The sequence below is a fragment of the Phoxinus phoxinus genome (assembly GCF_949152265.1).
Source record: "Phoxinus phoxinus genome assembly, chromosome: 12".
Taxonomy (NCBI): domain Eukaryota; kingdom Metazoa; phylum Chordata; class Actinopteri; order Cypriniformes; family Leuciscidae; genus Phoxinus; species Phoxinus phoxinus.
The window spans coordinates 29,259,399-29,280,588 of record NC_136887.1 but is presented as its reverse complement, the minus strand read 5'-3'; the positions used below and the strand labels follow the sequence as shown (position 1 = coordinate 29,280,588).

The 21,190-nt window shown below is 38.4% G+C and overlaps 1 protein-coding gene across 2 annotated transcripts in view; it reads left to right on the top strand.

The window, feature by feature from the left end:
- The window catches only part of dgkq (diacylglycerol kinase theta), a 33,836-nt gene continuing 12,646 nt past the window's right edge, over nt 1-21,190 (top strand). The window contains exons 1-9 of one of the 2 annotated variants that reach the window (XM_079631479.1): nt 1-705; nt 5,837-5,916; nt 13,146-13,245; nt 16,162-16,247; nt 17,197-17,322; nt 19,404-19,560; nt 20,553-20,627; nt 20,709-20,809; nt 20,970-21,184. In XM_079631479.1, the coding sequence (XP_079487605.1) occupies nt 498-705; nt 5,837-5,916; nt 13,146-13,245; nt 16,162-16,247; nt 17,197-17,322; nt 19,404-19,560; nt 20,553-20,627; nt 20,709-20,809; nt 20,970-21,184 (1,148 nt within the window). In that variant the 5' untranslated portion in view covers nt 1-497. Of the gene's footprint in view, nt 706-5,172; nt 5,252-5,836; nt 5,917-13,145; nt 13,246-16,161; nt 16,248-17,196; nt 17,323-19,403; nt 19,561-20,552; nt 20,628-20,708; nt 20,810-20,969; nt 21,185-21,190 lie in introns of those variants that run through there. The other variant, XM_079631480.1, reaches the window with a different exon arrangement.

Sequence of the window (21,190 nt, the reverse complement as noted above, 5' to 3'; positions counted from 1 at the left end):
TTCTCTCTCTGGCCGGAGCTCTACTACAGGCGGAAGTTACAGGCGCTTGTGTTGGTGAAAATCTCCTCTGCTGAGAAAGTGAAAATCATCGTAAATGATAAGCAGCAGGCGTTTTATGACGATTAAAACATCCGCGCATCATAGCCTATATGTGGACGCGGTGGCTTTATTTTCCCTCATGCATTTGCAGACTGCTGGTTGTCGTCGGTAAAGGCAGACTGGCATATTTATTGAGTTTGGTTAGATGGTCAGATAGTGAAGCTCTCACAGTAACTCGCGCTTTGATTGGAACGTTTAGGCATTCTGTTACATTGATATATTGTAGCGCGTTTCCGACTCTGATACACTGTCGCGGGAGCGAATAAACATTCACTTTATTCAGTGATGACTCGATTGGGTTTAACATAACGGCCAAATCACATATGTGACTTTCACAACAACCAATCTCGTGGAGCATTTTTTCATTTGCGCTGGATTTTCCATTGGAACCGACAGAGATGGCAGACAGCGGTCGGGTGAAGATCGACAGCCCAAGCTCGAGCCCCGGACCCGGGAGGAAAAAGGCGCAGCAGTCGCCCGGTTCAAAGGCGCGGTACTGTGTCAACGCTCCCGGACACTGCTTTCGGAAAGTGACCCTGACCAAACCGACCTTCTGCCATCACTGCAGCGACTTCATATGGGGGATTGTTGGGTTTGTTTGTGAAGGTGAGGTGCTTTATGAATTCACTTGGTCGGCATGTTTCATTCAGCAAAGCAATGTCAACAAAGTGTCTCTTACTAAAAACAACAAAACGGCTGTGGTAGTAGTATGGCACAGTGATAGTATTAGACGACAATACCATGGTCATTTGTTGCATACCATAGTATTGGATGAATACTCTCATAAACTCCCTAAACACGATATTTGTGAGTGGGTCTTTTGAATGTATTTGGGGTCATTTAACTTTTTAATTTAAAGTGCAAGTGCTTTTGTTCCAAATTTAATTTTCCCATACCACTTTGATTGACAACTTTGATTGGCAGATTATTATCTGTGCACGTGCCATCCTGTAAAGGGAAGGGATGAATACGGTATGTTAGAAAATAGATGGAGGATGTCAAGCAATTCAGTCTCTCCCCTCTACACCTCCCTCTCGACAGAATCGAATCGCTTGTCTACTAACATGGGGAAGACAGATTGATGCAGATCGATCCAGCACACTCCTCCTAGGACACTTTGATGAGATCCATCTAATTGATGGAGGCCGGTGAGAGTGAGAGAAGATCTGTACCATTCTCACTTCTTTTAGTTAGATGTTAAGCGTCAGTTTTTTTCTTTACAGAGCTGCTCAGTTGGGTAAACAATAAGCAAGTAGCTCTTGGGCATTTTAGATTAGGCTTTAATTCAAAGCAACCTATGGACAATCCGTCTAAAAAAATCTCTAATGGCTCATTGATCACCTTTTGCAGGATCCAAACCTACAGTAGCCTAGATTACAATGAGCTATAAAAGATGCAAAAGAACCATAAAGGGGTCCATACAACAGTATATTCCAAGTTTTCTGAAGTCAAGAGCAGATCAACATGTAATCCCTTATTCACTGATAAACTTCCCATCCAGTCAGTTGTCAATGACTGCAAACAAATAATTGAACAAATGAATCCGCTTCTCTCATAAGCTCTAATGAATGAAAGTTAGGGTGGAGATAAATATTTTCAAGTAATAGCGATTTAAATTAACAACACAAAGCAAGACTTGAAATATAGTGTCACACGTACCACTTTTATGCTTAGTTTTGGGTCCTTTTTATGAAGCTTGATAGTTTTTATTGTAATCAATCATAGAAAAAAAAGGAACTGTTTTTTCCCCCTTTTGTATTCAGTACTGGTGTAACCCGTGGCCTTGCAGAATCTGTGATAGAATATCTTCTCTAAAGACCAGTCAGAGTGTAATCTACGCCTGAGCTTATTTCTCTTGACTCTTTATGAGGAGTCATCACAAAGCTGCTGATCTGTAGGTTTTAAACTTTTATGGTCTGCAAAATGAATCATTGATGGGCCAAATCCTCTTCCATCTGATTTCTATATGGATTAAAAAACAAATCCTCATACACATTACACATAGAGTGAATGTAAACTAGATCCGTCGGGTTTGTCCCTTTAAAGCCTGTTGCTGTTTCCTAGGGAGAGATTAATCCACAATGCTATCCTATTCATCAAGGTTTTCACCACAATTCCTCTATGAATGATTATGGCAACAAGCAGCGTTACTTTAGAGACAAGTGGACTGGATTTATGTCGCCACATGAGATTGGCATGGCAGAAAGGCAGATGTTGATTGACAATGTGGATGTTACCAGGCAGAGTTAGGCAGAAATGAGACGTTTCTGTTACGTAATGTGCTGCAGTGAAGTCGTGATTGACTCTTCCAGGTTGGCATGGCAACACGTAGTCCAATGGAGCAAAGCGGCAGACTGGATGCTGTAGCTAGACAGACCGAGAGTAGAACATAAACACACATGCATGCTCAATGTTCTCATGCTCATTGTGTTTATTGCACTGGTGAAGAGACTAGTAACGTGTCAGGCTCAGACTAATGAATTCATGTCATTATATATTCATTACTGTTGCTATTAATGCAAGACCTGACTAGTAGGGGTCAAATTATATAATGCTGATATACTTATTCATGATAAATAAGATGTACTTACAATTGGCAAATTAACATTTATATTAATTTTAAAAAAAATGTTTAAAAGCTAAATATGTGCAATATTATTTACTGATGCACATACATTTAAATTCTTCTATATTACTGATCAATTCTAACATTAAATGATTTACTATTTGGAATAATTATCCATTCTATGAATGTTAGAAATATAATAATTTAGGTTAGATAATGTTTTTCATAAAACATTTTGTTATACTGGTTGAAACTCTCTTCACACCCTGATATCAATCAATAAAAAGTGGTCTAAATATAAAAAAAATTACATAAATTCTTGGGTAAAAAAAAATGGGCCAACCCAAAAATGGCACAAAAAAAGTGCTTTTAATCACAAATCACTGGTCAGGAATTTAGCAAGAATTGCACAAATACTGTAGATAAAGTGAAACATGAGCCTGATGGACTTGTTCTCAAGCCTCTGCTTGGTTGACTTTGCCGTTTGAGCACTAGCATTGTATTGTTGAAAAATAACATCTGATCATTCCTCTTTAGATAACTTTTCATTTGTGTGAAGCAAGCTTCTGCAATATTCTCCTGTACACCAAAGCATTAAATTACTTTTCACAGTGAAGTATCTCACCAATACCAGCAGCTAAAAGCCTCCCCACACAATGACACTCTTCCTCCATGCTTCTGTGTGGTAGAAATGCATTTATTATTACATCTCTCACCAGATGTTTGAAGACACCGCTCTGGAGCATCACCATGCAACTCGCGTTTCATTGTGATTCATCACTTCACACACAACTTCACACACATTTCCTGCCAAAAACTTAATTCTGTCTTTGATGTTTTTCTAAGGCAGGCCAGCAATGGCTTTTTAAGTAGTGCATTTGCTTAAATTCTGCTAATTTCCTGACCAATAATTTGTGGTTAAGAGAATTAAATGCTTAGTGGTTAGCCATTTTGGGCTTGGCCCATTTTTTTGCCCAGCAGTGTATACCGTCTGTGGAAGTCCCAGGACCAAAAAAAACGTTCGTCAAATCATTGCATTCGTTCTGATGCGATGTCCTGTGTTCCGCGTTCCGTAAGGCTATGCAGAGTTGTAGACAGTCGCAGGGCGCCACAAATGAAGAGCAGCCATCTTTTACATTTCCTTCTGAACCAAAACAACGAGTATATCCTGCATTCACGCCATGTCGTAACCGTGACAAGATGGCAACTCGTGACATTGTTCTCAGAGCGGTTCACTTTCTCGGACTCGGATTTGTGCGTTTTTCTATGCAACACTATCAACACCAAAATACATCTGCAACAGTCAGGTGGTACAAGTCAGGGATAAAAGTTTACTCTCATTAATATTGTAATGTTATGTGCTTTGAGACATTTAATGCCATCTCTCGTGATGCTTTGCAGACTCTGGTCTGGCTGTGAGGGTTCATGTGTTTTGAAGGAGGCGTGGCTTTGTAGAAGCTCTGAAGGGAGGGTGGGATCTTATGCTTTCAAAACTAGCTTGCTTCAGTAGCTTTTTTCAATTGGTGTGGATGCACAATAGGCTCTATCAACTTTTTAAATATTGTTTTTAAATTAACAAATGTAAAGGAAAAACTTTTAAATGTTATTTTTAAATGTAATTTTTACTTATTAAAAAAATAAGGATTTCTATTGTGCATACATAACTATTATCTTATTCACAGCAGAACCATCTTTCATTTTTAACGGGAAAGAATGCAAGACTGTGAGGGATAGACACATCTCTTCCGTGGGTTTTACTGTTATTTAATGTGTTTTTTTTATTGTTCTGCTGACGGAACACTGCAAAAATATCTTTCCAAGAAATATCAGTGGACAAAAAACTCAAACAATATGAGCTGTGGAAAATTATTAATTATCTATGAGCTTTAAACAGCTTTTTAAAGCAGATGCCATTGAAAACACGGTAATCCCTCACGGCCTCGCTTTCACACCAGACAAAGCGCAGCTCTGAATAAAGTCTTTATTACAATACTATTTAAATATGATTGGAACTGAATAATTTAATGGACAAAATTCTTTGTTTATGCCAAAGTATATATTATCTCTGTTTCAGCCAAGATATTTTGTCTATCGTAAAAAAATTGTTTCATTGAAGTCCAAAAGTATTTTTAACCTATATTATTTTATACCAACTAAACTCATTTATGGGTTAAATCGGGCACAGATAGCTCTTAAATGTAACAGTTGCAGAATTGACATTGTAATTTAGGACTGACATCCATTTTTTTGGGAATGGACATTGGAAACCCTGGCTAAATGGACTGTCACTAGTGTTTTGCATATTAGACTTCACAAAAATGCAGCCTTCTAAAACAGTTGCATGTTCTCATATGACAGATGTTTGTGTTGATTAAGAATGTGTAAACAGAACAGTCTTTGTGCTGCCCTTAGCAGTGTGTGCAGGTCATTTCTAAACTGTTTCTGATTTCACAAGCGTGGTGGACTTAACAGTGTGCATGAGAAGGCGTCTGTGGTTACGTTAAACTTTAGAATGTTTTACATGCTCTTGTGGTTGTGATAGTGAGAGGAGCTCAGCCTGGCCAGCGAGATCACTTCCTGTCTCTGGTAAGCATGAAAAACCAACAAATGTATCAGTGAGGTTCAATCTGTACTGAGGGCAAAAAGTGGGCTCTGACAGCAGCATAAATTGGGCACACAGCGATCCAGCAGTCACCGACCATAGAGACAGCCAATCGGTGCTGTTGTCTTTGGTGCAAATTGTTCTCTTAAGCGGTAAATGCGGCTGCTTGATGTTTGGAAATGTTCATGAAATTTTGTCCAGTCTATTGGCCTAATTGACCTTCCCTTAGAGTATAAGCATTACTTTGTTTTTGTGAGCAGTCCAACAGGTCGATCTCTCACTCAACAAATAAAACGAGTTTGGGGCAGAACTTTTTGTATTTTTTCCCCCTCAAGACTGGCAGATGGGTGTGGGAAACCGGTTTACAAATGCTATTTTGGAAATTCTCTTAGTGCTATAAATGAATTGTTTGTTTACAAAATACAAAGTGGCATTGGCTGACACGGCTGTGAATTCACCGCTGAAAAAGAATGGCAAGTTTTCTTTTTGCTAAAGCTGCTGTAACTGCATATCTTGGCACCATAATTCTGTGGCTCGCACTAAATCTCTCTCTTTCTCTTTTTTTGCAGTGTGTAACTTCATGTCACATGAGAAGTGTTTGAAGCACGTCAGGACCGTGTGTTCCTGTATGGCTCCCACGCAAGTCCGGGTGAGTGACACGTGCCACATAACATCAGTAACTATGTGAGTAAATCTCAAGAAATCTCTAAGAAACATGTCCTGGTCATAATTTACCCCATAAAAAAAAATGAAAGAAAAAATGCTTAAAGATTATTATTATTTTTTTGCATTTTGACTTTATTTTTTCCGCAATTACGGTAAACACATTTTCTCCCAAAATTCTTGTTACCGGTACTGTAACTAAAAGTATTACTGTAATGTATTTTTTCATAGCTAAAATCTAATAAGAATCACTATTCAAAATAAATTCTTCTTAAAAATAATTATTAAAAGTCAATAAAAGTAAATCATATGGATGCAAAACGTATACATTTTTAGTAGGGGTGTCACGATTCTCCAAATCCTCGATTCAATTCTCACATTTTTTTTTTTTAAAGCACAGGTTGCAATGACATTTATTTTTAGACTAGACTTTTATGCAATATAATATCTGACCTTTTTTCGCAATGTACCACACTACATTGTCAAATTTAAAACATTTATTAACAAGTTAACAACATAATGTAACAATAACTTATATCTTCAGTCAATTGGAAACTTAAGCAAAATGACCTTGCCATCTAGTTTCTCTTTTGTAACTGCAGTCTTCTTCACAGAAGATGACATTCTAGTTCACAACAAAATAAACAAACAGTTGTTGGTTTAACAGATAAATCTGTTTTTGTGGTGCCTGTAGCGATGCCCTCAACCTCAACAAGGCGACATAATGAACAACACTCGTCTCATTCGTGGAGGTGGAAAAACAAGTTCTTTGTTTCATCCAAGATTTATTGTATTAAAATTTTAATGCAAAAATAAGAAAAGGCGTGAGAGTCGGCTGTTTTTGTCAATTTTAAGTTTTAATTTAAAATGTTTGCGATTTAGTACATGGTTCAATTTTACCACTTGCTTGAGCAACTTAATATTTAACCTATATAGAAGTAATGCATTGAATAATATTGTGTTTAAACGTGAATATGTCTATTAAAGAGTGTATATGTGTACAAAGAGAATCGCAATGCTGACAAAACTGTGGCTTTTTTAAAGCGCGAACGTTGTCAACATAACTCACTGGAAATCCAAAATACTTCCACACCGGCGACTTCAGTGAAAGAGGAGGGGGTTCAAGTTCTGTCGATGGGTCTCCTGCATTTGCCATGCTATCTTTTGACTGGCTGTAGCCAAAGTTAGACTCGCACACAGCACTTCAACACGCTTGTTTTTTTTTCCGCTTGGCAAGCCGACCGGACGTGACATGGGGGCGTGGCAGCATCGACGATTCCATTTTTAAATTCGAAGTTCGAGATTGTGTATTCATTTTGGTGACACCCGTAATTTTTAGGCTTCATTTTCTTTGTAATATATATGTTACTTGGACATGATCTTGAGATTCATTCATTCATCCATCCATCCATCCATCCATCCATATAAGACACTGTGAATATTACACCTACATAAGGCAAGACAAGGTTTATTTACTCGGACACCCCACTAACAACATTATTGAGGCATCACGATGCTGGATGGATGCTCTGATAATACAGGACATGAAGTCTCGAACAATTATGCTGTTAATGAAGAATGATCAAACCGTTTCATAGTGTATGATCATGCAAGAAAGATCATAATTTGCAGTTGATGCTTACCTGTCGTCTTCGTGGCTTTGCATTACAAACAGGAAGTGCATTATGTCCTGAATCTACATTAAATAATTTAGTCCTCATATACTGACTGGAGCTGTTTTGCTCAGTGACACAGCAGTCAGTGTAACCCTTTGTCCAGCCTTCATAATGAATTACTGATGACTTCCTGTCGCGTTGTGGTCTTTCATGAAGGCCAACTGTCAGCCAGCCTTTGTGCCTTTGATAGTAGCTCATCTAGCAATCTAGATGAGCTGCTATCAGCCTAGACCGGAAGTTTTTTTGGCCCAGTGTACTCACTACTGATTATAAACACAATCTATAGTTGATAAACTCATTGTACTGATTTGATGCAGGTCCCGATCCCTGTGAATTTTGGAAGTGGGCTTGCTGATATGAACATATTGTGTTGGCATGCTAATTTGGTTTATTATACTTTGCTCTGGAATACTTGATTGTGAATGGTTAGTCACTTATGAGAATTTATAAATTAATTTGACTTTTTCTTTTAAAGGAGCACTCCACTTTTTTTGGAAATAGGCTCATTTTCCAACTTCCCCTAGAGTTAAACAGTTGAGTTTTACCGTTTTCGAATCCATTCAGCCGATCTCCGGGTCTGGCGGTAGCACTTTTAGCATAGCTTAGCATAGATCATTGAATCTGATTACACAAAATCTCTCTCAAAAAAATGACCAAAGAGTTTCGATGTTTTTCCTATTTAAAACTTGACTCTTCTGTAGTTACATCGTGTACTAAGACCGACAGAAAATACCATGGGTGCAGGCGCAATGATATTACAAACTTAGTGCCGGTCACGTTGGAAGTTACCAAGCTAGGGACTATTTTCAGGCGCTGCGTAATATCATTGCGCCTGCTGGTACGACCGCACAGTTCCTTGATTATTACGCAGGAATGAGAGTATAGTTCCTAGTCAGTAGTCATATTGGCCTAGAAAATCGCAACTTTTCATTTTGTGTCGGTCTTAGTACAAGATATATATATATACACATACATATACACACACAATTTAAATTACCAATCAATGTTTGTTACGAGTTGTAGTGTTAGTTAACGATAACATCTGTTTGCCTTGTTGCTAGGCCAGTTGTTTTTGACATTGTAATGAACAAATTTTACTAATTGAACTAAAATCAATATTTATTTTGTGTCCATGCATTTAATTAATTCATTATTTGTCATTTAAATAACAATTAATTAGTGGGATTGGAATGTAATAATTGGGATTTATCTGGCTCTTTTTATAATAATGTCTATACAATCTCCATTGAACAGTTGCTGTGACTTGAAGAAAAACTGCTATATTGTTTTTGTTTTTTTAACAGGATGTACATTTAGCATGTAAAAAATGACACATCTTGCTGGTTACCAGCTAGCGAAAAAGTAACCACATGAGATGCTCGCTGCTTAGAAACTGCATCCTCTCAATGTGCTGATGATCAGGGCTGAGTTCCCACCCAGCAAAACCCGCCTTGCTTTAGCCAGATGGCACAGAGGTAACACTGACCGGCCAATCGCATCAGAGCAGCCTCAGGGCATGATAGGAGGCCGAGTCAAGCACCATGCCACAGCAAAACTTAATTTAGACCAAAAGATAATGAGGTGGAACAGAAACCACTGGTCTGAATCAAAGACGGGCCCTCAGAGAATCTGCTGGAAGTTTGCCTTAATGCATAATGAATGAAGAGACAAAACAAGAAAGTAAATGCACTGTTTTAATTCTCTTTTTCTAGTTGCTTAGGCTTTAAGAGTAATGCATTCAGTTTGAAAAGGAAGTGGATATGACTTTTTCTGTACTGGCTGAAGACCTTTTTCGTGTGCGCGCGTACGCGTGTGTGTGTTTGAGTGCCACTGCCAACTGCTCCATTAACCTTTACTCAACAACTTCTCTGAACCACATCTGAGGAAATAAGAACACAACAGTTGCAGCCATTCGACACTGTTATTACTGAAAGTCGAGAATATGTCCTTTAAAACTTGAGAAAGCCGTCTTCTCTTTCTTCTTTTTTTCCAAGAAGTATTTCATTTTATTTCAATCCCTGAAAAGTTTTATATTTTTATATATTTATTAACTTTTTATGTCTTTCACTTTTTTACTCCCCATGAATATAGCCATGGTAGCTGACATGGCATTACAGTATTCACAAACAAAACACATTTTAATAGTTTTAGTTTTAGTTACCAGTAACAGCACTGCAAGGACATTTATTAAGGAAGTAAATATTGTCATTTATTTAATTTAGCAAAAAAGAGTGAAAAGTATTACATATCTCTCATCCAGAACTCAAGAACAAACAGTTTGCTTTTTAGCAATAATGAGCATAATGTATTTTCATCCATTTTTTCCGAAAGAACTCCAAGCCGAGTAGGCTACCTCAGCAGTAGCCATTTACAGGAGCCAATCACCTTTAGGATCAGAGAGATGGCGGTTAATAACAGGAAACGAGGTCATGTCCGGTAGGATGCTCTGCAGTCTACTGTAGCAACTCCTTAGGGAGGGAAAGAGCCAGTAAGGATGTGTCCACTGCAGGAGGGAGAGATGGGCCGCTGCTCAAGGACACATGCAAAGTGTGTGTGTGTGTGTGTGCGCGCGTTTGGGGCCTCGTCAGCAGGGATTTTGAGTACCTTAGCAACCTTAAAAACACAAAACCTCACCATATTGTCCTCTGTATTATGTGGAATTATATATTTTTTGTCCCTAGAGTTTAGGTATTTTCTGTGCAGTCGTCATATTTTGGTTCGTGACATTTCACAAGAAAGTCCAGACTTTTAAACAGCTGTTCCTTGTCTGTGAGCTCACAGACATCAGCGAGTTCGATTTCTGGCACCCTGACAAGCATCTAAATATCCTGATTTGCTTGAGCAAAGGTCAAGCTATTTTTCGTTGTATTTCCGATTCCGAGCCATAAATTCAAATCTTGAGTAAAACACGTAATCTATCCCGTCGTTCACTGAGCTGCGTGCTGTCGTGAGAATGTCTGCCCTTTAATGTCACTTTAATTTTTCTCTGAAGCTGACAGGTATGCCTAGCAGCACAGAAATGGAGTTAATGTCCCCTGCCTTTTTGCAGTGCTTGTTCACAACTTGTCACTGGACACCTTTGTAGCTATCTACCCCTAAAGAATACATATTAGTAAGTTAAGGGTACATACAGTATTAATGCTAATATGGACCATTTAGGGCTAGATCAGGTAAAAAATATGGAGTCTTAATACATTTTACTAATAATTAATACTTTTATTCATCAAAGATGCATTCAATTGATCAAAAATGACAGTAAAAACATGTATAATGTTACTAAAGATTTCAAATAAGTGCTGTTCTTTCTATTTGTCAAAGAATCCTGAAAAATGCATCATGTTTCCACAAAAATCATAAACGACACATTTTTTTAAACCGTTTTTAAACAGAAAATATTACTGTTTTTACTTTGATCAAATGAATGCAGGCATGGTGAGCAGAAGAAACTTTCAAAAACATGCTCAAACTAATTTAGCAGTGTTTTAATTTTGCCACAGTGTTTTTCTTCAGTATTTTCTCTGCATTTTAAACTGGGGCAGGGGAAACTGGGATGTGGAAAAATGACACACTTCACTTTTAAGAATGCTTAATGGAAATGTTCAGCTGCATAGACATCCTAAAGGGAGTTTTCCGTCAATTAAAGGGAGTTTTTCCTGTGTGTGGGGAATTTAAAAGGATGTTTGTTGACTTTCAGTACGCGAATGGAGACCATCAGCTCAAGAGCATGATGGAGGCAGTGTAAGATATGGCTCTCCAGATGTTGCTCACTCTCACTATCCAAAATGCCTTAGATGTTTGGTTTGGTAACAGAAAACTTCTAACCACTAATTCACCACCCCACCAAAATATTTGTATAATTTTTTTTACAAACCTGCACATCAATCCAAACCAAACCGAAAGACCTGGAGATATTTATCCAGAGTCACAGTGCCGCCCATCCCGAGTGAGAGAATGGGAAGGAGAGGGCAGAAAGGCTGACTTCTCCTCCCCCGTTTCTGTGCTGTCACAATCTTCTGTGTGACTCACAATGTGTTCCCGTGAAATCAGTCGTTACAGATGGGCACACGCATCATGACAGCCGGCTGGGATTTGTCACCACATCTCTTCACTATATCAGAACATCTTGCTATGGGTCTTTGCTAGTTCCAGACAGACTCACATTTGAGTCATATTCCAGATAACTGGATGTCATTTAGCTGGATTCCATTTCCATTTAGAAGTGGTAATCTTTATGATTCGGGTTGATTCATTTTTGATTTGCATAATATATTCTTTGTTGTATGCAATAATGATTCAAATGCAGTTTACGTGATCCGGGATTCATTTAAACTTAGACAAAGCGGTCAAGTGCTACCTGATTGTGATTCGATAAATGCAATTGCATGTTAGATGTGAAGGGGGCCTCTGTTGGAAGGAAAGGCAGAACTGCTCTCAGGCCATGCCCCCTTTCTTTGAGTGCATTTAATTGTATATGTTTGGTTAAACAAGTTAAACACTTTTAAATATAAAGCTTGAATGCACTCTAACGCTTTCAGAGGAAGGATTAGGTTTCAGTGTTGTATTTTGTTCACGTAATGTGCTTTACTGTTCGCTGAAACAAAAACAAAAAATATGGCCCATACGGTGCTTCCCATCCCTTAATTTATTATTAAGACATATACTGTACATTGAAACCTTCCTCTATTGTATGTATTATTATATCTATTATAGTCTATTTGTGGTCTGCAATGCTGGTACATGAGGTCAAAGGGAAAAGAAATTGGCTATTTAAATCCTTAAATTCTCTACTTCCCTCCCCCAGACGGGAAGGAAGTGTGGGCATCTGCGCACTTTCCCACCATTCTCACCACTCAGACAGGAAGTGATGTCACATGGAAGCACAGATCTGCCGGTTTGCTCCCTGATACATGACTAGCCCATTAGTGATGTCTGATTTGTGACTAATAGTATGATTAAGCAGATTATTTGAATGACTAATTTAAATGATGAATGGCAAACTTTCCAATCTATACTGAGTTGGGTGTAGATTTCTTGTGGACCTGACCTTCATTTAAACATACTGATACGCTAAAGTGACCGAAATGTGAATGAAATTATGTAAGTTAGTTTCAGTGTGGATCAGGGCTATGTGCCCTTCAAGTGGTGTCAGAAATATCGTAATTACCAATTCTAAGCACATGAACGACCAAGCGAAATTGTGGCAAACTTTTTAGATGATACACAAGTTGGAAGGGGTATGTCTATTTGAAACATGGAAACACTGATCTATATTTAGAAGATACATCTATAATCTGTATAGAGATCAGTTAGTGGAAAGCAAATTTGTCACGAATGGTGTTAATCTCTCAACTTTCACAGTTTGCTTCACGTATAAATGGGATATCCTGTACATAGTGATATAAATTATATTTTTAACTCAGATGTAGCTATAATTTTGTTTAGGCTACTTCTACTTTAGGCTACTTTCCGACAACAAGTTTCCCAAGTGCATTTGAAGATTTGATTTTATTAATCATGCTTCTCCTTGTTTGTGGTCCAGGTTCCTGTAGCACATTGCTTCGGTCCTGCTGGTCAGAAGAAGAGGTTCTGCGGTGTTTGCCGGAAGCATCTGGAAGGCAGTTCGGCTCTGCGCTGTGAAGGTGTGTGAGTGTGTGTGTGTATGTGTGTAAAGGAGGATGTTGTAAATTCAGAATAAATAGTGTTAATAATAACCTAAACTAATTTGGGCTCATATGACAATTTTTTGTTTGATTACCAGCATTCTTCAGAATATCTTTGTGTTCCGTTGAATAAGTTTGGAACAACATGAGGACAGAAATTAAATTTTTCGTGAACTATCTGTGTGTAGTACCGAAAACAGCCTGTTTAATTCTACGGGTCAGAGAGGGGGTGGAAAATGTTCACATTAAATTAAATTATAGTTTTGACTCAGAAGCGATCTTCCTGGAAAATAACCAAAATTACTAGAAAGCTGTATGATATGACCTATTTGAAGCCGATCAGCTGCTTTTGGTTAGATATTTCCATTGCTGAAGCACGTTAATATGATTTGCTGATCAGGGTGATTTGTTTTGCTAGTTTTAGAGAGGTTTTGGGTACTGTATGGATGACCAACCAGCTCCACACCAGCTCGGCCAGGCCGGCAAACCAGCTAGAAACAAGCTAAAAGGGGCTATATGTAAGAATTTTTATGTATTCACTACTTTTTTTTTTTTTTTAAGTAGACTTTCCCCATCTACCCAGGTTGTGTATGAAAGCCTGATTTTTATGTGAAGTACTCAGGACGTTTTTGCCGGGAACATTAAAAGGATGTGCGTTTACATGTGCTCCCGATAGAATCTTTTCCGGTCAATGTCACACGAATGCTTATGTTAAGGATAATCCCATAAGAGCCATTTTGGACTGTAATACCAATGCGTCATTCAAAGAAATGGGATTCATTCAAACTCTAGTCTCACATAGTAAGATCTATAAAGTCTATATTCTCAAACATATTTTATAATCAAACTATCATATCATATCAGTGTAATTTCCATTACCTCATCTGCCGACATGATGCCGGTGAATTGCAGAGTGGTGCAAACATACCCTACGATCAGATGCTTTTATCTGCTGTTTTCTCACCACTGTTATTTTTGTTGTATCTTTATTTTGTTATTGAGAGGAAAGCGTGCAGCACATGTGCATATTCATCTAAATTGCGCTCTCGGCAGCGTTGACGGCATCTAGATGTTCGTTAATAGTAAATCACTGTAAAGGTATTTCCAACTTTTACTTTTAAGCGGAGAACAAAAAAGGACTTTGCTGTGATTATATCGGGACGTTGAACCATGTTCAGTCTCTTGTACGTTACGTGTGCACGAGTTTGAGCACAATTATGAAGTTGCTTGCTGCAGTTCAATTAACAGCCACTGGTGTCGCTAATAACATGGGTTTCTGAATTCTACATATAGCTCCCTTAAAGGACAAAAGTAGGTAGAGTTAGATTTTTTTTCTGCAGGGTTGCAGATATCTTAAAGACCCCTGTAGTCAATCATTTATCCCGTAAAACCCGCCAGCAGCCATATCACCCTGTAACCCAAGACTGGTTTCCCACTGAAGCTAAGCGGGGCTGAGCCTGGTTAGTACTTGGATGGGAGACCTCCTGAGAAAACCAGGTTGCTGCTGGAAGAGGTGTTAGTGTGGCCAGCAGGGGGTGCTCACCCTGTGGTCTGTGTGGGTCCTAACACCCCAGTATAGTGACGGGGACACTATACTGACAAGGAGCGCCGTCCTTCGGATGAGACGTTAAACCGAGGTCCTGACTCTCTGTGGTCACTAAAAATCCCAGGATGTCTTTCGAAAGAGTAGGGGTGTAACCCCGGCATCCTGGCCAAAATTGCCCAGTGGCCTCTGTCCATCATGGCCTCCTAATCATCCTCCTATATATACTAATTGGCTTCATCACTCTGTCTCCTCTCCACCAGTAAGCTGGTGTGTGTTGGGCGTTCTGATGCAATATGGCTGCCGTCGCATCATCCAGGTGGATGCTGCACATTGGTGGTGGTTGAGGAGATTCCCCCCTTCTATGTAAAGCGCTTTGAGTGTCCAGAAAGGCGCTATATAAATGTAATGAATTATTATTATTATTAAAACTCAACTTTGATCACCAAAACGACATATTTAAAAGTTTTTGTTCCTTGAATTTTTTTTATTCATGCCTTAAAATAGCTGAAATGTAACTTTGCATTTGTAAACCCTTGCTTAATTTAGAATATGCGGTTCTATGAATATGCAAATTAGCCCCGCCTTCACTCACGCACACCAGCTCAGAGATCCAGTCGTTGACGATCACACGTTGACGTGGTTACAATGTAGACATCAGAAACACCAGCAATTTCAACCAGCGTTTTAAGGAGAAAATACTCAGCAATGGTGTTGATTTATGAATTTGCGCATGGTTTGTCTTAAAGCATATAAAAACAACACCACATGGACACTTAAAAAAAAAAAACATTAAAAGATTGATTTTCACCACAGTGGGACTTTTAAGCAAAATATAATCAGGCTCTCTAAATGTTTCTTCTAAAACCTTTTTTGTTTCCCCAAACCCTTGGTCTTGGTCTTCTTTTTTCTTTTCTTTTTTTCTGTTATTGCTCATTTGTCTGTGCTGGCTGTTCCTGTTTGGAAAGCTGCTGTTTCCATGGAAATGGCAGAATGGCCTTTTGCAGTGGGCTGAATTCTAAGGACTGAGCTGAAAAGAAAAACATCACACTCCAAATCTCTCTTTTTTTATTTCTCTTCCTCTCTCACATACAAAAGGCACAAATGAAGCTCACAAGGAAAGTCGATCTTTAATTCCCACACACACTTAAACAGTTGCTACAATAATATGAATTAAGTGGCTTTTCCCTCTATTAGGTCTGTAACACCTCACAAGCAGTAGCCTACTAATAGTGCTTGTGCTGATAAAATGAAAATACCAACTGTTTCCCTCAGATGATGCTTGCTTAGTGGATAAACCACATAAAGACACTCCCTATTCTTTCAATAACCTTACCTCACATGTCTTTCAGTGTGTGAGCTACACGTCCACAGCGACTGTGCCCCGTTCAGTGTTAGCGATTGTCGTTTCTCTCATCAAGATGGAGGGCAAGACATTGTGAGTATGAGAACCAGGACTGCACCATCTCCTTCTGTTTCTACTGATATATTAACCTGACACTTAAAGCCAGCAGGGCTGACCTCAATTTAAGAGTAATTGAATTTTTCATAGCTTGTCAAGCTTTTCTTCACACTTGAAATGATGTTGTTTGGTAGATTTTAATTACATCAGTACTGATTATTAACACGACATGTTGCCTACTTACTGTTATTTGTGATTGCACAACGTTATTGTTGTCCACGCATTTCGGAGTTTCGCTTGAGGGCTTTAAAAAAACTGTCTTCGGAGGTATGATGGCATCAAGGCACGTCTGAATCCAAGGTTCGCTTCTTTTCCTTTCAACCGAGATACCATCATCTGATAAATTTTTGAAGGCAGCATAGATGTATCCTCCACTGCCTTTGATATCCCACAATCCTGTGTGTTCCATTCTGTGACATTTGAGCTAAAAAAAAGAAAGATTGTATCTGAAAGTTGTGGTTGGTGGTCAGTTTGTGTGTAAATGTACTTTATTGGCCAACATTTTCCACTTTTGATGTCATTTCTAGCGAGAAATTACTATTGTAGTAATTAAATCTTCGCTTAGTTACTACCAATGATTTGTTGTAGATCATTAATCCATTATGCTACCTCACGAGGTACCTTCGTGCGCAAACGCTGCCTGTAAAGTCATTACCTATAGGGCAGCAAGGCAACAAGTCAGCTGCCTTTCTACTTAGAATGATATAATTAGATCATTTCTAATTATAGATCAAACTCTAAATTACTGTTAAATTCGGAGGGAAATGATTGGTTGATAAGAATGTTGTTCAACCCCAGCAAAAAGTGTAACTAGGATGTTGATCCAGGCGCATGTCCTGGGTAAATCACATCTCTGTTATTGCTCTAGATTGTGTTATTGGCCACATGGCTTTTCCTAACCCATCATCTCCTCCTGCTCTGATAGGACACGTACCAGCATCACTGGCGGGAGGGCAACATGTCCTCAGGTGCCCGTTGTGAGTTCTGCCGTCGCACCTGCAGCTCCTCAGACGTCCTGGCTGGCATGAGATGTGAGTGGTGTGGCGTTACGGTAAGTGTTTGTTTCTCGTTTTTACAGTGCACCCAAACTTTACTTGTCTTAGCATTCAACGCTTTCAGTTTGCCTGTTGTCGACTGTATTCATCACACAAACGGCTTCATTATTTAGTCATAAGAATGAAGGTGAGTGGGCTCTTAGGCTGTCGTGTCTCAAAGAATCGATCAATTATTTAACAGGTGCAATGTGGGATGCAGCTCCTGTCAGCACTCACAAAATTGTACTCGGTCAAAGTTGAATGCAGGAAAAAAAGTTTTGCTGCTTGCTGTTTTTTTATTCCTCTGTCATCTTGGCAGTGGCTATTTTTTACTGTTGCCTGGCCTGGTTTCTTAATTTTGATTGTTGCCAGATTGCCAGAAAAACAAGCCTTTTGTTTCAAAACCAATCATGCTTCCTTTATAGATACCATTTTAAGGCATCAAAAGGTAGGCAACCTAATTATGCTGCCTCTTAAGATATTTATTTTTCCAGATCCCAAGACAACATCTCTTATATTTTTCACTGAGAAGGCAATCCCAGAATGCATTACTCTGGCCTGAAATAAAAAATTATAATTCCAAGATGACAGATGAATGATGCAAGAGAAATGTACTTATGCATTAAACGCTTAAAAGTATGAATAAAAATCAGTTTTAAATAATTAGTTTATAAAAAGTTTAAATAGAACTGAATATTTCTCCCACAATTTGTGTGTTCTTTGTATATTAAACTACCATTCAAAAGTTTGGGGTCGGTAAGATTTGTTAAATGTTTTTGAACGTTTATAATGCTCACCAAGGCTACGTTTATTTGATCTAAATTACAGTTAGAACAGTAATATTGTGAAATATCATTACATTTTTAAACGACTGTTGTCTATTTTAATAGATTATACAATATAATTTATTCCTGTGATCCAAAGCTGAATTTTCAGCATCATTACTCCAGTCTTCAGTCACAGGATCCTTCAGAAATCATTCTAATATGCTGATTTTGGTGCTCAAAGAAACATTTCTAATTATTTTCACTGTTAAAAACAGTTGTGCTGCTTAATATTTATGTGAAAACCGTGATACATTTCCGTTAGGATTCTTTGATGAATAGAAATAGCATTTATTTGGATTGGAAATACATTTTCTAACATTGCAAATGTCTGTACTATCACATTTGATACATTTTATGCTGAAGAAAAGCATTAATTTCTTTCAAAAAGAAAAAAAATCTTACTGACCCTTACTGGTTTATAATATATGCTTGTTGTTAGTCTTTTCGTGATGCCTGTATTTAAATCAGTTGTTGAGTCAGCCACTTTGGACTAATTGTGTGGCCATGTTCCAAATCACTCACTTATGAGTTTCCATTTCAGTTAAGATGTTGAATTAGAAGTCACCTGCCTACATCGAAGATGCAATATTTGCAAGAGAGCCACTGTGTCAATAGAGTTACATGTCACTGTACCAATGGCTCACCCTCCACTCTTTTTCCACGCATTATTTTATTTAGCTCCGGGTGCTAAAACGCTCTACTCTACTGCACTCCAGCTAACACAACATGTCCCTCTGAACACTAGCATCCATTCCATCCTCTCCCCAGCTCTCAAGTTTTTCAGCATGTACTGTAGGTTAGTAGATGATGTAAGCAGTAGCGCCTGAACAAAAGGGTTTTTTGAGGACAGAGGCTTCAGGGTCTATATTTGAAATGGCTGTATGCAGCTCTAATACTTTGAAAGCACAAACCTCTAGGATTCTGAGAACAAAGACGCAAGAAAAAAGAACTTATACACAAAAGACTGTAGCTTTATTTTATTTTAGTCGGGGTGGTGTGGTCTAGTGGTCAAAGATCAGGACTGGAAACCAGAAGGTTGTTGGTAGAAACCCTGCAAAGGTCAATCCATGAATGGTAGACCATTGTGCTCTTCAGCAAGCCACCTAACCCCTGGTTGATATAGCGCCCTTAATACAGGAACACTGTCCATATATGTTTCTTAGGATAAATAAATGAACCATCTGTTGTCATTATTATTAGAAAAAATGCAGTTGACTTATCATAAAGCTGTACTGTAGGTTGTGAGCTTATCTGTGTTTATATGTTCGCAGGGACATGCGTCATGTTACATAATCATGTCCCCGGAGTGCAGCCTGGGACGACTGCGGAACATGATTCTTCACCCCAGCTGCGTGTGGATCTGCTCGCGGAACTTCAGCAAGATGCACTGTTACAGAATCTCCGAGAATTCCCAGCACGGCGAGATGGGTAATGCTGCCTAGACACTTCCTCATTATCCCGGAAATCTGAGCAGACACCTTAAAGTTAAAGGAATGTTCCGATTCACAACAAGTTCTGTGCACAAAAAATCTAGTTTTTTAACAAAAATGTTAAGCTGTTTTCAACATTGATAATAATGAGAAAAGTTTCAAATCAGCATATTAGAATGGTTTAGCTTTGAATGAGAAAATTCAGCTTGCCATCACAGTAATATATAACATTTTTAAAAATATTGAAATAGAAAACAGTTATAATTATACAATTATAATAATATTTCACAGTATTAGAGTTTTTACAGTATTTTTTATCACATACATGCATCCTTAGTGATGTGAACATTAAATGTCTTTCAAAAGCATGAAAAAAATCTTACTATCTTGACACTGTTCAAAGGTTAAAAGTTGCTAAATTATACTTTTTGTTACAGAACTCTAGACAGATGGATTTAAAAAAATATATATATTCAGACCTTTTTGCTATCCCTGCATGTGTCATGTGAAAGTTACAGTGATAATATTGGATATAAGACTTGATTGATAAACTGTGCAAAGTTATGATTACACCCATAATCGCTAAGTCTTGTGGCTGTACTTTAGAAATGTTGTGGTTAATATCCCGCTGCAGTGCCCTATAGATTTCCATTACTGAACACATGATTTTTGCTTGTTTTTACAAACTGGGAGGCATGTCACATGTCACAATTGTTTTCTTTGGTACTCGACTGCACATGTCACAGACGTATTGAACTTGTATTGAACCCAGAACATTTCTTCAATGTCAATGAGCACAATAATTATTTTTCGTTTTAATTACATTTTTCTACCATTAAATGTGTAAGCCTTGAAAACGAGATGGTTGGGAAATTGCACATTTCAAATTTAGCCCTTTATTTCATTGTTAGACTGTCTTGTTCACCTTTGAATATCAAATAACAAGATCACATGTCTGTAAATGCTCATAGAGAAGTGTGTTTCCTTCAGATAACCTGGATGATGTTGATACTCCGAGTCCGGTAACATCAAAGGAGACTCAGTCCACGGGGTCACCTGACACGGGTACAAAACTGGCCAAAAATGACATCATGGCAAATGGTAAATACACTTGCACGCAAAGTAATCTCCCATCTTTTGGCCTAGGTAAACAGACGCTGAAAGTTTTCGATGGAGACGATGCAGCTAAGCGCAATCAGTTCCGCTTGGTTTCGATCCCTCGAATAATCAAGAATGAGGAAGTGGTGGTGAGATGTTTTTTCAATGATCAGGTTTCACCTGAATTACAATGTATAACTTTTACAATGAATATATACACCAAAAGTGTTTAATAAAGATCATGCTTGAATAACATTCAAACTTTACTGTCAGTGTTATTCTGATGTTTCTGATCTCCGGTTGTGACAGGAAGCGGCGCTCAGGGCGTTCTACATCCCAGATGAACCGCAGGATTATGAGCTACAGAGTTCCAGCCAACAGGGACTGTTTACAGATGACATCATCAACCGTAACGGCACCCCAGACAACAAGCCCGTTTTTAAAGACACGGTGTCTGATCCCTTGGTGCTCAGAGCAAAACCCAGAGAAACAGAGGTGGTGAAGATTTACCCCAGCTGGCACAAGTGAGC